This window comes from Populus nigra, chromosome 11 (assembly GCF_951802175.1).
Source record: "Populus nigra chromosome 11, ddPopNigr1.1, whole genome shotgun sequence".
Taxonomy (NCBI): Eukaryota; Viridiplantae; Streptophyta; class Magnoliopsida; order Malpighiales; family Salicaceae; genus Populus; species Populus nigra.
Window position 1 is genome coordinate 1,987,710 of NC_084862.1, and position 14,033 is coordinate 2,001,742.

The 14,033-nt window shown below is 32.6% G+C and overlaps 1 protein-coding gene across 1 annotated transcript; it reads left to right on the forward strand.

The window, feature by feature from the left end:
* Positions 1 to 9,676: 9,676 nt before the first annotated feature.
* On the forward strand, positions 9,677 to 10,930 carry LOC133668800 (transcription factor bHLH162-like). Its single transcript, XM_062088808.1, has 3 exons — positions 9,677 to 9,913; positions 10,166 to 10,507; positions 10,604 to 10,930. Exons 1-3 carry the CDS (start codon positions 9,692 to 9,694, stop codon positions 10,748 to 10,750), a joined length of 711 nt encoding a protein of 236 aa, XP_061944792.1. The 5' UTR covers positions 9,677 to 9,691; the 3' UTR covers positions 10,751 to 10,930.
* Positions 10,931 to 14,033: the final 3,103 nt, after the last annotated feature.

Consider the following 14,033-nt stretch of genomic DNA (forward strand, 5'->3'; position numbering starts at 1 on the left):
ATAAAAATAAATTCTAGTGCATAGAAACATAGACATCAATGGTCTTGTAGTGGTTTGATTTTCTTTGGATATAGACTCTTGAAGTCAAGACCTTACTTGGAAGATAGGAGCACCCGAGAAACAATTCACCATTAGTCTCATGTTAAAACAAAATGCATGACATTTCTCTTGCCCATTTATATTAAAAGATGAAAAGGTAAGGATAGTGGCGGAGACAGGGGGGCTGATAGGGGTCGGGTTCTGTAAAAAAATTGTTTTTCCAACTTTTTTTTAATAATATTTATAATTTTAACTAAAATAATAAAACAACTGAAATCTTGGCTCTTTTTAATTTTATTTTCTGGCTCTGGAAGGACCACAAAAAATATTGTGAGTACCAAATAATGCATTCGTGGCTAAATTTTTATATTTTGACAATGATAGAACGATAGAATTTTTGTTATGAATGAAACATTGTGTAGAAATATGTTAAATTTTGTAGCACCTTTAAAATCCAGGTCCTTAATTCGACCTTTATTGATCATGTGAAAATTATTATATAGAAAGTAAAATGATCCATTAGAAAAAGAAAAAAAAAGGACACGAATGCAAGAAAAAAGTTGAAGTTTGTTAAACGAAAAGCAAAAGGATCCAATTAAAAAGGGACTTGAATAAAAAAATCCAATAAAAAAAGGAACTCGAATGGAAAAAATAAAATTAAGGTGGAAAAAAGATTCAGGTTTTTTAAATGGGAAGCAAAAAGGACCCAATTAAAAAAAAACTTGAATGGAAAAAAAATCCAGTAAGAAAAAGGACTTAAATGAAAAAAATAATGTTGAGGTGGTTCCCTTTTCATATCAATAGTGATTTTTAACGGTGATTTTTTTTTCTGTATGAAAAAAGAGCATAGAAGGAATATATGCTTCCATGCCCGCCGGCTAATTCTTCGATGCGAAGAAATTAGTAGGTTTCTATGGTTCAGAAAGTTATGCGTGGAGTTCAAAGATACAGGCAAATATAAATCCTTTGAATTACCATAAATTCACATTCTATTTTTTAAAAGTAAAGAATAGAATTTTTGTTTTGGAAGAAGCTTTGTGTAAGAATATGCCAAATTAATTCTTTACATCTTTAAAATCTAAGCCCTTGGTTGATCATGGAGAAATTAAAAGGGAAAAATTCCAATATTCTTTCTTTTGTGAGAGATGCAAATCAATTTTTAGGCATATTTATGCTCTTGGTCTAGTCGGATAAATTAATATAAAACCTAGTTAACCCAGGTTAAATATAACAAACAAAACATAAAATTTATCTAGCGTGACCCAATTGATTCAGTAGATTAACTCATAATCTAGTTAAATTTTGATTTGATATTAAATTTTTTAAAAAATAATATTATTTTAATTTTAAAAATTAATTAAATATTATTTTAATCAACTCGAATTAACCTAAATTAATCCACTCAATCCTATAAATTATGTTTTGGATGAAGCTCAGACATAGCCAAGCTCAATTAATTATAGGTATAAGGTATAATTTTTCGTATACTAACTAGAATCGATGAAGGAAATTATCTTAATTGACATTTATAACATATGCTTCTCTTTTTCAACGATAACAAAATTCGTACGTCGTTTAAACGATGTATATTAAAATATTTTATGACAATAAATGCGTCGCTAAATCTTCCCATAGTTGTATTGTATTTTTATGAATGAAAAAAACAAAAAAAAAAAAACGATACAGAGATTTGCATCCAGAAATTACCACATTAATTAGAAAGAAAGGGGAGATAATGAGATTTGATTGAGATATTACAATGAGTTTTGAATTTGAATTAGGGATTGATAGAGATATTTTAAAATAATTAAAATTCAGTCTGATATAAATATTTATTTTATATCTTGTCTCTTTTTCTCTATCAAAAGTTTTCAGTATAATAGCCATTTGTGCAGCCCGTTCTTGACGCCAGAGACTATAATTTATCAGCGGTGGAGATATTTCCTGGATATGGTGAAGGATAAAAAAGTTTATATGCACCAATGGTTCTCTATTTCTTTGATGTTCTTTGGAAAGCCAGAAGGGCCCACCTTAAAGTCAGAACTTGACTTGGAAAGAAGGGAGTGCCCGAGAGACATTCCATGATTGTCTTGAACACAGATGAAAACATCTCATCTTTAATATTATTTAAATTAAAATCGTGGAGAATATTTCTCCTGCCCATTTCCATGAAATTATGAAGAGTTCAAAGCACAAAGGCCAGAACTAATTCGTGGTCGGTTCACGACAATATTATTATTTTCCTATTCTTTTTTCCATGGTTGTTTTGCCCAGTTAAGATATTTGATCTCTTATGTTAAACTTAAATTTTTAAGAAAATGATATCGTAAATTATTTTTTTAAGAAATTAAAATGATGTTATTTTATATAAGATTTAATTTATTTTTTTAAAAAATTAACTAGATTATACCTCACTCAAATTTAACCCGACAATATCCAAAATAGTTATATGAAAAACCTAATCCCAAACGTAAGTTTTGGATCGACAAATAAAGTCACTGAGACACAAAATCAACCCACTCTCAAACAATTAATGAGAGTTTAGCAATATGCTTTTGACAACGACGACAACACTTTACCACATATGTGCCCACTTTTATTTGGAAACCCAGTCTTCTGTGAGAACACTGAAGCCGCAATTTGCACAGTCAATTTCCATTGAAGGACCTCAGGCTTTCTTTGACAAAGTATACTACTGATCCTTTCCTATCCACATTGCGGGGCCGAGATAGGTACAGCAAATTTCCAAGAAACATTCAAGTATATTAAACAGTGTTCGGTATTATAGAATTGTCTGTGAGAAAATTTAAAAAAATATATTATTTTTATTTTAAATTAATATGTTTTTGATGTTTTTAAATTATTTTAAAAAATAAATAAAATATTATTTTAATATATTTGAGAATGAAAAATACTTTAAAAAACAACCATTATCTACTCCAAATACCTTATCAAATGATTTAGAATCATGTTAGGAGTTGTTTTAATGAATAATAAAAAATTAAAATGATTTAAAAATATTAGAAGAATTATTTTAAAGTAAAAGAGAATTTAAATTTTAACAAAAAAAAAACAAATTAAAATTGCCTTTTAAACATCTCTTATGTGAAGTCAAGAACATAGGAGCAAGTTTCGTCTATTTGCCACATGCCGCATTATTTTTATTCTCTTTGACCCCTTCGTATGATCCAGGAACTTGCCCTACGTACAACGTAAAGGGATTAATGGCGTTTCTCATGAATTGAAATAATAGATGGAAACACTCCATAACTAATATCATGCACCCTTCATATCAAGACAAACACGGAACATACAAAGGGACGAAGTTAACCTAATTACAAAAGTGGATGTTTTTCCTTACAAGATTGTAGTTTCAAATTACTTTAATTTGCAATAACTATTAGCGTTTGGAAATGCGTTTGAAAAGTGTTTTTTAAAAAGTTAATTTTTTTTTAATTTAAATTTATATATTTTTGATATTTTCAAATCATTTTGATATGCCGATCTCAAAAATACTCAACATCTTGTTTTTTGACATATCTTGAAATTGTTAGAAAATAATGTAATTTTTAAGTGGCAGCATCCTCTTTTCTCCTAATTAAAATAAAAATTAGTGTGTTTATAATAAATATTAGTATATGTTGAAGAATGACAATGATAAGAAGTTACTGGAAGAAAAAGGATGATCGTTTTCTTTTAGTTTCTGCTGTTAGTCTGTTATTCTTTTCCTTTCTGTTATTTTCTTCTTTTACTTTTCTGTTAGTCCTTTCTAACCTTACGTACAACTAGTGCAATGTGGGCAGTAGGTCATTCATTTCTCGTGAGATAGCAGCCCTGAGGTGTATATATATATGGTTGCGTTCATCTTGTAAAAGATATAACAAGAGAATAAATATATTATTGAATGAGCAGTGCTCTTCAGTAGAACAATCAAACTATCTCGTTCTCTAATTTTCTTCCTTCTGCAACTTTTATCGTTTCTCACATGGTATCAGAGCTTCTGGTTCTCTAGATAACTATGGAAACAGAAAACCAACAAACACCAACCTCAACTATGCATTCAACATCACGCTTCCACAACCTATCAGATCAAAATAACCCATATCAACTTGACAACAGTGATACATCGGTTCTCAGTCTGGTGATCGATCTACTAACTACAAAAAACTATGTTACTTGGGCAAGAGCCATGAAAAGGGCCCTTAGAGCCAAGAACAAGCTGAGTTTTGTTGATGGCAGCATAACAAAACCAACAGATTGTAACGATCCTCTTCTGGATGCTTGGGAAAGATGCAATGATAGGATTGTCTCCTGGATTCATAACTCTGTAAGTCCCTCAGTGAAATCCTCCTTCATCCTTGTAGATAATGCATATGAAATCTGGAGGGAACTCTGTGAGAGACTTACTCAACAAAACGGACCACGAATTTTTCAATTAAAAGGAGCTCTAGCGAATTTAACACAAGGAAATGATTTAGTCAACATCTATTACGGATAACTTAAATCAATTTGGGATGAGTTAGCATTGCATTGTCCCATGCCCGAATGTTCTTGTAGACAGATGAGGGTCTTGACTGATCGGTATCAAAAAGACTGTGTAATTCAATTCCTCATGGGATTGAATGAAACATACTCCAACATACGGGATCAAATCATGCTGATGGATCCAATACCACAAGTCAGCAAGGTTTTCTCTCTCGTTCAACAACAGGAAAAACAACATCAGATGTTACTTTGCACATCTACCCCTGATTCAATGGCCCTTTTCACCAAAAACATATCCACAAACTTCAAGACCTTCAATAGACCCTATTGCCCCCATTGCAAGATCCAAGGACATTCTTTAAAAGATTGTTTCAAAGCTGTAAATGCAAAACCTCATGTTTGCAGCCATTATAATATGAGTGGTCACTTGGTCGAAAAGTGTTACAAGCTGGTGGCATACCCTCCAGGACACAAGCTAAACAACAAAGGGAAGAAACCGAATATTCATACCAGACAAACCAACATGATCATAGCAGAAGATTTTCCAAAGCACCATGTTGACAAGATGGATTTGATATCAAATCAATATTAGAAAATCTTACAATTACTCCATGAGAAGCACAACTCAACAAAGACTCATTCCTCTATGGCTCCACATTCAACCGTTCCTATGGCCAACTCCACAAGTCTTCCATCTATGTCTGGTATCGCAACTTGTCTCTCCACTTCTGCACATAAAGTTTTTTATATTACTAACGTTCCTTGGATTATCGATACAGGAGCTACAGATCATATGATCTGTAGCTCTGTATTTTTTACACAAATTACAGCCACTGTGTCCTACAATATCAAACTTCCCAATGGATAAGAAATCCCAGTCACACACATAGGCACTGTTAAACTTTCAAATTTGATCACTCTTGAGAATGTTTTGTGTGTCCCTTCTTTTACTTTCAATCTTCTTTCTGCGCCAACATTAACTAAAAGCATCTGCTGCTGTTTTATTTTCCTATCCAATGTTTGTTTTCTGCAGGACCTTATGTCATAGACAACGATTGGATTGGGTGAAATGAAGAATGGTTTATACCAATTTCAGCACATTCAAGTATCTCCTACTGCCTTGATGTGTAAATTATCCAAGTATTTTGATACCCATTGTCTGCATTCTGCTTGTACCACAAATACTAGTCCTGTTTTTCATTTGTGGCATTACCGTTTAGGCTATATTTCCAACTCTAGATTGTAATTGATTAGAGATCCTATTGTAATAAAAAAAACTCATATTCTACTAAAACTCCTTGTTATGTTTGCCTCATGGCCAGACAACACAAATTTCTTTTTAATCACAACTTACACAAAACTTCTTTCAACTTTGAACTTATACACTATGACTTATGGGGACCATGTACTGTGACTGCCTATGATGGGAATAGATATTTCTTAACAATTGTTGATGATATGTCTCGTAGCACTTGGGTTTATTTGCTCAAAAATAAGTCAGACACACAAAGATCCATAGAGTCATTTTATAACCTTGTTAACACCCAATTTGGAACTAGGATTAAGTACCTAAGAAGTGATAATGGAACAGAGTTCCAGCTGACAGATTTCTATCGTAAAAATGGTATCATCCACCAAAAGACTTGTGTAGAAACCCCACAACAAAATGGGATAGTGGAGAGAAAACACCAACACATCTTGAATGTTGCTAGAGCCCTTAGATTCCAAGCTAATTTGCCCTTATATTTTTGGAATGATTGTGTTCTTACTGCAACTTATCTTATAAACCGCATCCCTACGCCTCTACTATAAAATACAACATCTTATGCAGCTATAATCAAACATGATCCTACCTATGATCACTTAAGAGTCTTTGGGTGCCTATGTTTTGCCACCACTTTAAGTCAGGGAAGAAGAAAATTTGATTCTAGAGCAAAAAGATGTATTTTCCTTGGTTATCCATTTGGGGTGAAAGGTTACAAGTTATTAGACTTAGAAACCAATGACACTTTTCTATCCAGAAACGTCACCTTCCATGAGTATGTTTTTCCTTTCCACACACCTGCAACTTTTTCTTCTGGTACAATTTCTCCCCTAGTACAACAACATAATCAACCTTGCTACTGCTCTACCTTAGACCCTTTGAGCACCATTCACACCTCATTTGATCCAATAACTCACATTTCTTATTCACCCTTCAAATCTGCTGACCTATCTCCAACTACAGCTATTTTGCCTGAAATGTGTGACACAAGCATTCCATCTCACCATTCACCATCAGGCCCTTCATTCTCAGATCACTCACATTCTCCCATTTCCACATCTTCATCTCCTCCTCACATTCCTATTCGTAAATCTAGTAGAAGGACACAGGCTCCCAAGTATTTACAGGATTTTCACTGTCAGCTGATCTCTCTCAATTCTCCCAATCCAATTCAGGCCACAACAGTTGAGGTTCTTCCTGGTAAACAATTTACCTTGAGTAACTTTCTTTCATACACACAATTCTCTTTACCTTTTCAGGTATTCGCTGCATCGATATCTTCTCATACCGAGCCACAAACATATGCTCAAGCTGTCCTCGAACCTCACTGGCGTACAACCATGCAAATTGAGTTGGAGGCATTGGAGTCTAACCAGATATGGATATTGACTGACCTACCTCCTGGCAAAAGACTTATTGACTGCAAATATATCTATAAGATTAAATACCATGTAGATGGTAGCATTGAAAGATTCAAAGCAAGATTAGTTGCCAAGGGATACACACAGCAAGTGGGTATTGACTACCACGAAACATTCTCCCTTGTTGCCAAGCTAGTCATTGTGCGTTGCCTCTTAGCCATTGTTGCTGTTCAAGGCTGGGGTTTGTATCAATTTGATGTCAATAATGCATTTTTACATGGATATTTGCAAGAAGAAATATACACGAGGCGTCCTCCTGGATACACCCAAGGATCACCTCACCAAGTTTGCAAACTGCTTAAAAGTCTCTATGGTTTAAAACAAGCATCACGACAATGGTACTCAAAATTCTCTACTGCCCTGCTTGATTTTGGCTTCTGTCAATCCAAGTCTGATTACAGTTTATTCATCAAGCGGGATACTTACTCTTTCACAGCACTGCTGGTATATGTCGATGACATCATAGTGGCAAGTGACTCCCCTACTATTATCGAAGAAATCAAGGTCTTTCTTAATAACAAATTTAAGATCAAAGACTTGGGAACATTGCGCTATTTTCTTGGGCTTGAAATAGCCAGAACAGCACAAGAAATACAAATATGTCAGAGGAAATATGCTCTGGCCATCCTAGCCAGCTCAGGTACTTTGGGGTCTCGGCCTTCCAAACTCCTCATGGATCAAAATCTGCGAGTTAGCAAAGACAAGGGTGACATCCTATCTGACCCTACCTACTACAGGAAGTTAGTTGGAAAACTTCTATACTTAACGATTAATTACCAGGCCAGATATATCTTATAGTGTGCAGATTTTAAGTCAATTCATGGACTGTCTCACTAATCTTCACTTAACAGCTGCATTCAAAGTCCTGAAATATCTTAAAGGAGCTCCAGGGCAGGGTCTTTTCTTCCCTTCTATCAACACTTTGGATCTCATCGCGCATTGTGATTCCGATTGGGTATCATGTCCTGACACCAGACATTCTGTTTTTGGTTTTTGCATATTTCTTGGTTCATCTTTGATCTCTTGGAAATCCAAGAAGCAATCAGTTGTATCTCGATCTTCAGCAGAGGCTGAATACCGTGCCATGACCACCACTGGTTCAGAAATTACCTGGCTACGTTATCTCCTCACAGACCTACAAGTTTCTCACCCTCATGCTGCTGCATTGCATTGCGATAACAAAGCTGCATTACACATTGCTTTGAACCCAGTATTCCACGAAAGGACCAAACATATCGAGATAGATTGTCACCTTATCCGTGACAAGATTCAAGAAGGAATTCTGAAGACTGCACATATTTCCACAAAGTTTCAATTGGCTGATGTATTTACAAAAGCTCTCCCTGCAACATTGCTCTTTTCTCATATATCCAAGATGGGCATCGTAAACTACTATGCTCCATCTTGTGGGGGGCTGTTGAAGAATGACAATGATAAGAAGTTACTAGAAGAAAAAGAATGATCGTTTTCTTTTAGTTTTAGCTGTTAGTCTGTTATTCTTTTCCTTTCTGTTATTTTCTTCTTTTACTTTTTTGTTAGTCCTTTATAACCTTACGTACAGCTGGTGCAACGTGGGTAATAAGTCATTCATTTCTCGTGGGATAGCAGCACTGAGGTGTATATATATATGGCTGCGTTCATCTTGTAAAAGATATAACAAGAAAATAAATATATCCTTGAATGAACAGTGATCTTTAGTAGAACAATCAAACTATCTCGTTCTCTAATTTTTTTTTTCTGCAACTTTTATCGTTTCTCACAGTATGTGTGAAAAGAAAAAAAAAACTAAAGTTGAATGGTTCATGTGTTTACAATCTAATTAGTGTGTTTACAAGCTACTTAGTGTGTTTATAATGATCCCGAAGCCAAGGAAGTCGACCCCAGTGGGAATTCTCATGGAACCCAAGACCGTGAGGCTTCGACCAAGGTGCATGGTGCATGTGAAATGGGTCCCGTGGGACCTCGTCCAGGAAAATTAGAAACAACAAAAGGTTAAATGTCTCAAGACAAAATGTTTGATATATATATATATATATATATATATATATATATATATATATATATATCAAACATTTTTAGAATTAGATAAAATTGGATAATGTTCTAATAAGAAAATACGGTGAATTCTAAATTATAAATGGTTTCTCTCTTACATTATCGAAATCATGTTCGTCATGCTGTGTTTTTAAAATAAACTTGAAATTAAAAAAAAACAAATTTTATATTTTTAAATTATTTTAACATGATAATAAAATCAAATTAAAAAAACAAGCATAACCAAAATCAATAAAAACCCCATCCATTAAAGTAAAAAATAGACAGGTAAAATGCTACTCTAGATTCCAAATTGGCAGCTGATGATGTAGAGGATGACTAGGCAAAGTGATGACCATTACGTGACGATTGCTTTGATGACCTCAGTCCAAATTATTATTTTTTTCTTGGACTTTTCGGGACCTGTCTAGATGGTGTCTATAAAGATATGCCAAGTAAATGGATCTGCCATCTTCACACGTCTGTTCTGAGGTTTCCGAAGGGAGTCATGGTTGCAAACACTGGAGGGACAATAATGCAGAGTAGGAGTAAGAGGTCTAATATTTCTTCTACAAAAACAGAGAGGAAAGTCGTTGAGAGAAATAGGAGAAATCAAATGAAAAGCCTTTACTCCAGTCTCAATTCTCTCCTCCCTAATCAAAACTTCAAGGTTCTCCATCTTTCACTCTCTCTAAAATCATGTCTTCTTGTATTATTTCATTCTAGCTTGCTGTCTTTAACCTCCCATGAAGAGGCCAAGCAGTCCTTGCTCTCATGTTATTGCAGACAGATTATTGCGTTTGGATTAGAAAGATTTGGGATTTACAAGTTGCGTTTGGATGATATTTCTTGTTCTTTTTTGTTTCTTGAATTGGCAAAATTATTGAAAATATTTTTCCTTTTGCTGTGGGTATATATGCAGGAAGCACAACCTCTGCCTGATCAGATAGATCGAGCAATAAACTATATAAAGAGTCTGGAGGAAAAGTTGGAGAAAGCCAGGGAAAAGAAAGAAAGCTTAGCAAGAAGCAGAAAAAGATCATATACATGCACTTTTGATCCGATATCAAGTGCTGCATCAAAATCACCTCAGCTAAAAATCCATGAAATTGGTTCAGCTCTAGAGATAGTTATGACAAGTGGGCTAGATAATCAGTTCTTATTTTATGAGATTATTAGCATTCTTCATGAAGAAGGTGTAGAAGTTGTCAGTGCTAATTTTCAAGCTCTTGGAGATTCCTTTTTCCATATAGTCCATGCACAGGTAATAATTATATTTGATCCATTATGCTGATTCATTTCTAATCCTCAACGTGTTTTCTTGACAATTGAATGATCAATTTGAATTTATTTTGCTCAGATGAAGGGATCTGCTGATGGTTTTGGAGCTGCAAGAGTAACTGAGAGACTGAACAGGTTTATTAGTGGATCCACAAGTGAAATAGAGTTGGATTCAGAGCTATGGGATTTTGCAGTTCATCATCCTCAGACTAATTGGGAATTCTAAACAGTACTAAAGCACCAAACTTAGCATAAAATGATAGTAAGACATTTGGCACTACAGTTTGGAATCTGAGTTCAATTTCTTGAAATCTGTAAGATATATAGATGTTAATTAGAAAGAGGTTTACACATGTATGGTAATATCCTGTATAACAACGAAGGCTTGTTCCTTGTTGGTTTTCCATTCAAGTTTGATACCACTTTACACTTTCTTTTGAATTTCTTTAGAGCAACATATTTCATTCTGATGAAACTGATATGATCTCTAGAATTACTTGGTGAAATCATTCTAGAGAAAGTAATGTTTGAGTGCAATATGGGAAACACTTAAATGGCATCAATATATATTGGTGGATTGTATCTTCCTCAGTTCTATAGGAGGAATTGTAAGAGAAGAAATCTGTGTGCATGTAACATGTTTTGGCTGTTCGTCATCTGATCATGAGCATTGTGTGTTCTAGAACCATGAACTTTCAGATAGTCATTTTATGTATCAAAAATGTGTTTCTTGCATTCGTTTCTTCACGAAAAAAATTTCAAGTTCTTGGAAAACTGATTTTAATTGCAACCATAGAACTCAAGTCTTCATATATGCATAATCTAGAGTATAATTTTGTTTCAACTAATACTCTACTTTGATAGCAGTGTATAGTTAATTAGCAATGGGAATTGGCCTAGGTAGGTTGATTTTTGTTAAATATGCCTTGAAGCTTTTTTAAAAAAAAAAACAAGATGAGACTCAATAAGGGTAGAAAGATGAGATTCATATGAAGAACATGTTTGTTTTTGTTCTAATATATTACCAGAAAATTAGCTAATAACAATAGAAATACCAACATAATTTTTTATAGAAATAAGTATGGAAAGTCTTCCTCGTGACACAATATTTTATTTTGTCTGTAATTTCTGATAAAATAAAAATAAAGATAAAAAATTAATAAAAATTCTGCCGGGAATTTTGTTGATATTATTTCAAAAATTAATAAAAATCTTGGGCCCTCAATGATGGAGGATCGGAAGCTATGAAACCAAGCTTGAAACAAGGAGACGAGTCACATATTAATTGGATAAGAAAATTTAGGAATTTAAGACCTTATATATAAGGATATAATATTTTTTTTATTCAAATTTAAAAATGATGTTGGTTGAAGATGTGGATTGCAATTAAAAAAAAATGGATACCAAGTTAAAATAAAAAAATGACTAAACTAAAAGAGAGGTTTTATATATATATATATATAATCCAAGTTGATTTGGTCAAAATGAGGTTGATTTTTAATTATTATTTTTTTAAAAAAATTATTTTCATATTTAAAAGAAAAAATCATAACCTAAATTAATCCACCCAATATATGATTCGAACTTAACATCGAGTCAGATTTAATAACTATGACTTTTTAGGCAAACAAACATAAAATTTTTATGATATAATTTGCACTTTTCCAAGTTTTTGGTATTAGATAAAATTGGATAATATTATAATAAAGAAATAAGATTAAAAAAAACAATTGGGGTAATGTGGATGAGAATAGTGTAATTATCATTTTTCCATTACAAGAGGAAAATTTTGTAAACTCCCATGTAAACATAAGATCAAAGGTAATAAAACTATGATGAGTAATAGAAATTTAGGATGAAAATAAATACATAAATGATGGAAATAGTAATAAACGAGATGTACATATAAATAATTTTAAAAATGTATTATCGAAGTTAGAATGAGGATCTGGAAAAATAGTTGAAAATTCATAATAAACTTGAGAAATCAGTAATAAGTTTCGACAAATAGAAGAATAAGAAAAATTTCAAATAAATGTGTTTTAAGAATGAGAATATAATTTCAAGGAATGATAATGAAAATGAGAAATAAAAGTTATGAAAGAAATGCACGAAAAAGTATTGGTGTAAACCCTAGGTAAAAAAATCGATAATGTTATTGTGAAACGATAATAAGTCCGTAAATGAAATAAATGATGAAAAAAATAAAAATAAGAAAATGGTCTCAAGGATTTATGAAATAACCAATATCATTTATGTAAGGATTTAACAAGAAAACTTAGATTTTGATGTAAAATCACCAATTATCTAGTTTTACAATATTAAGCATAACTCTCAATCCAATCATTGAATCAGGCTGGAGTTTTACATGGAGTCTTTTAATATATTGTTCTACCTTGGGTTAAAATTGTAAGGCAACCACAGTTTAGGAAGGCGTTGCGACTATTGGTCAAACATAAATATAGAAAATTATACATGAATTTAATGAGGGTTTTTTTGGTAAAGTGACCATAAAATTCCTTCTTTTTTCCTTTATAAGCTTCAAGCCAAGGCATGATAGAGGGAGATGGTTTAGAGAGAAATTAGAGAGAAAACATATTAAGAGTAGTACTTACAGTAGCTATATCTCCACTTTTCACCATTGGATTAGATTGCTTTTTGTGTATGTTGTTCTTATCAATGTCAAATGAATTTTGACCGGGTGGATTTTAAATATCACACTTCATTTCTGAGATGTTATTAGCCAAAAATATCTAGAAAAAAGCCATTTGGGAGAGTCTCAGTTGTCGGTTGTTTTCTCCTCCATATACCATTGGATGGTTCTAGATTTTCAATAAGTTATTCATCTAGGCATGCTCTAAATTCTATATGGTGAAGATATGAAACAAACACTCTGGAATAAAAACAATTCTTCCTAAACAGTAAGTTTTTAATTTTTAGGTTAGTTTAATTTTTGTTTCGATCTAAAGAGATTTGACCATTGGATTTATTTGAAAATTTGGATATGTTATGTTAAACATGATGATTTATAACTTTATTGTTGTGATTGATTGCATATTTAGTTTTCAGAGAGGAATGGTGGTTTGAATGTTTGCTTACAAACTCATTATGCATTGTTTCAACTCATTAATTACTATTTTGACTCATTACTATAGCAACTCAGGAACTATTATTTCATAAGTGATTTTTATGATTCATCGAAAAAAATTTTATTTAAGATGGTAAATGTGTTAATAAAGATGTTAAATGAATGAATTTAGTTAAATTGTAAAAAAAATAAAAGGAAATTCATACGTTCTTTTAACATCTTCATTAACACATTTACAATTTAATTGTTAAAAAAAGTGTTAAAGAAAACATGATTTTCCTTTCATTCTTTTTCACTATTTAACTAAATCTATTTATTTAACACCTTTACCACCCTAAACTAGAATTTTTCAGATGAACCATAAAATTCACTTCTAAAATAACAGTTCCCAAGTTGCTACAATATCGAGTTGGAATAATAA

Bases quoted from the DNA above. Each gene is read 5' to 3' on its own strand.
- LOC133668800 (XM_062088808.1), top strand. From the start codon at position 9,692: ATGCCAAGTAAATGGATCTGCCATCTTCACACGTCTGTTCTGAGGTTT. The intron at 9,914-10,165 runs GTTCTCCATCTT...GTATATATGCAG, and splicing joins TCCCTAATCAAAACTTCAAG to GAAGCACAACCTCTGCCTGA. The intron at 10,508-10,603 runs GTAATAATTATA...TATTTTGCTCAG, and splicing joins TCCATATAGTCCATGCACAG to ATGAAGGGATCTGCTGATGG.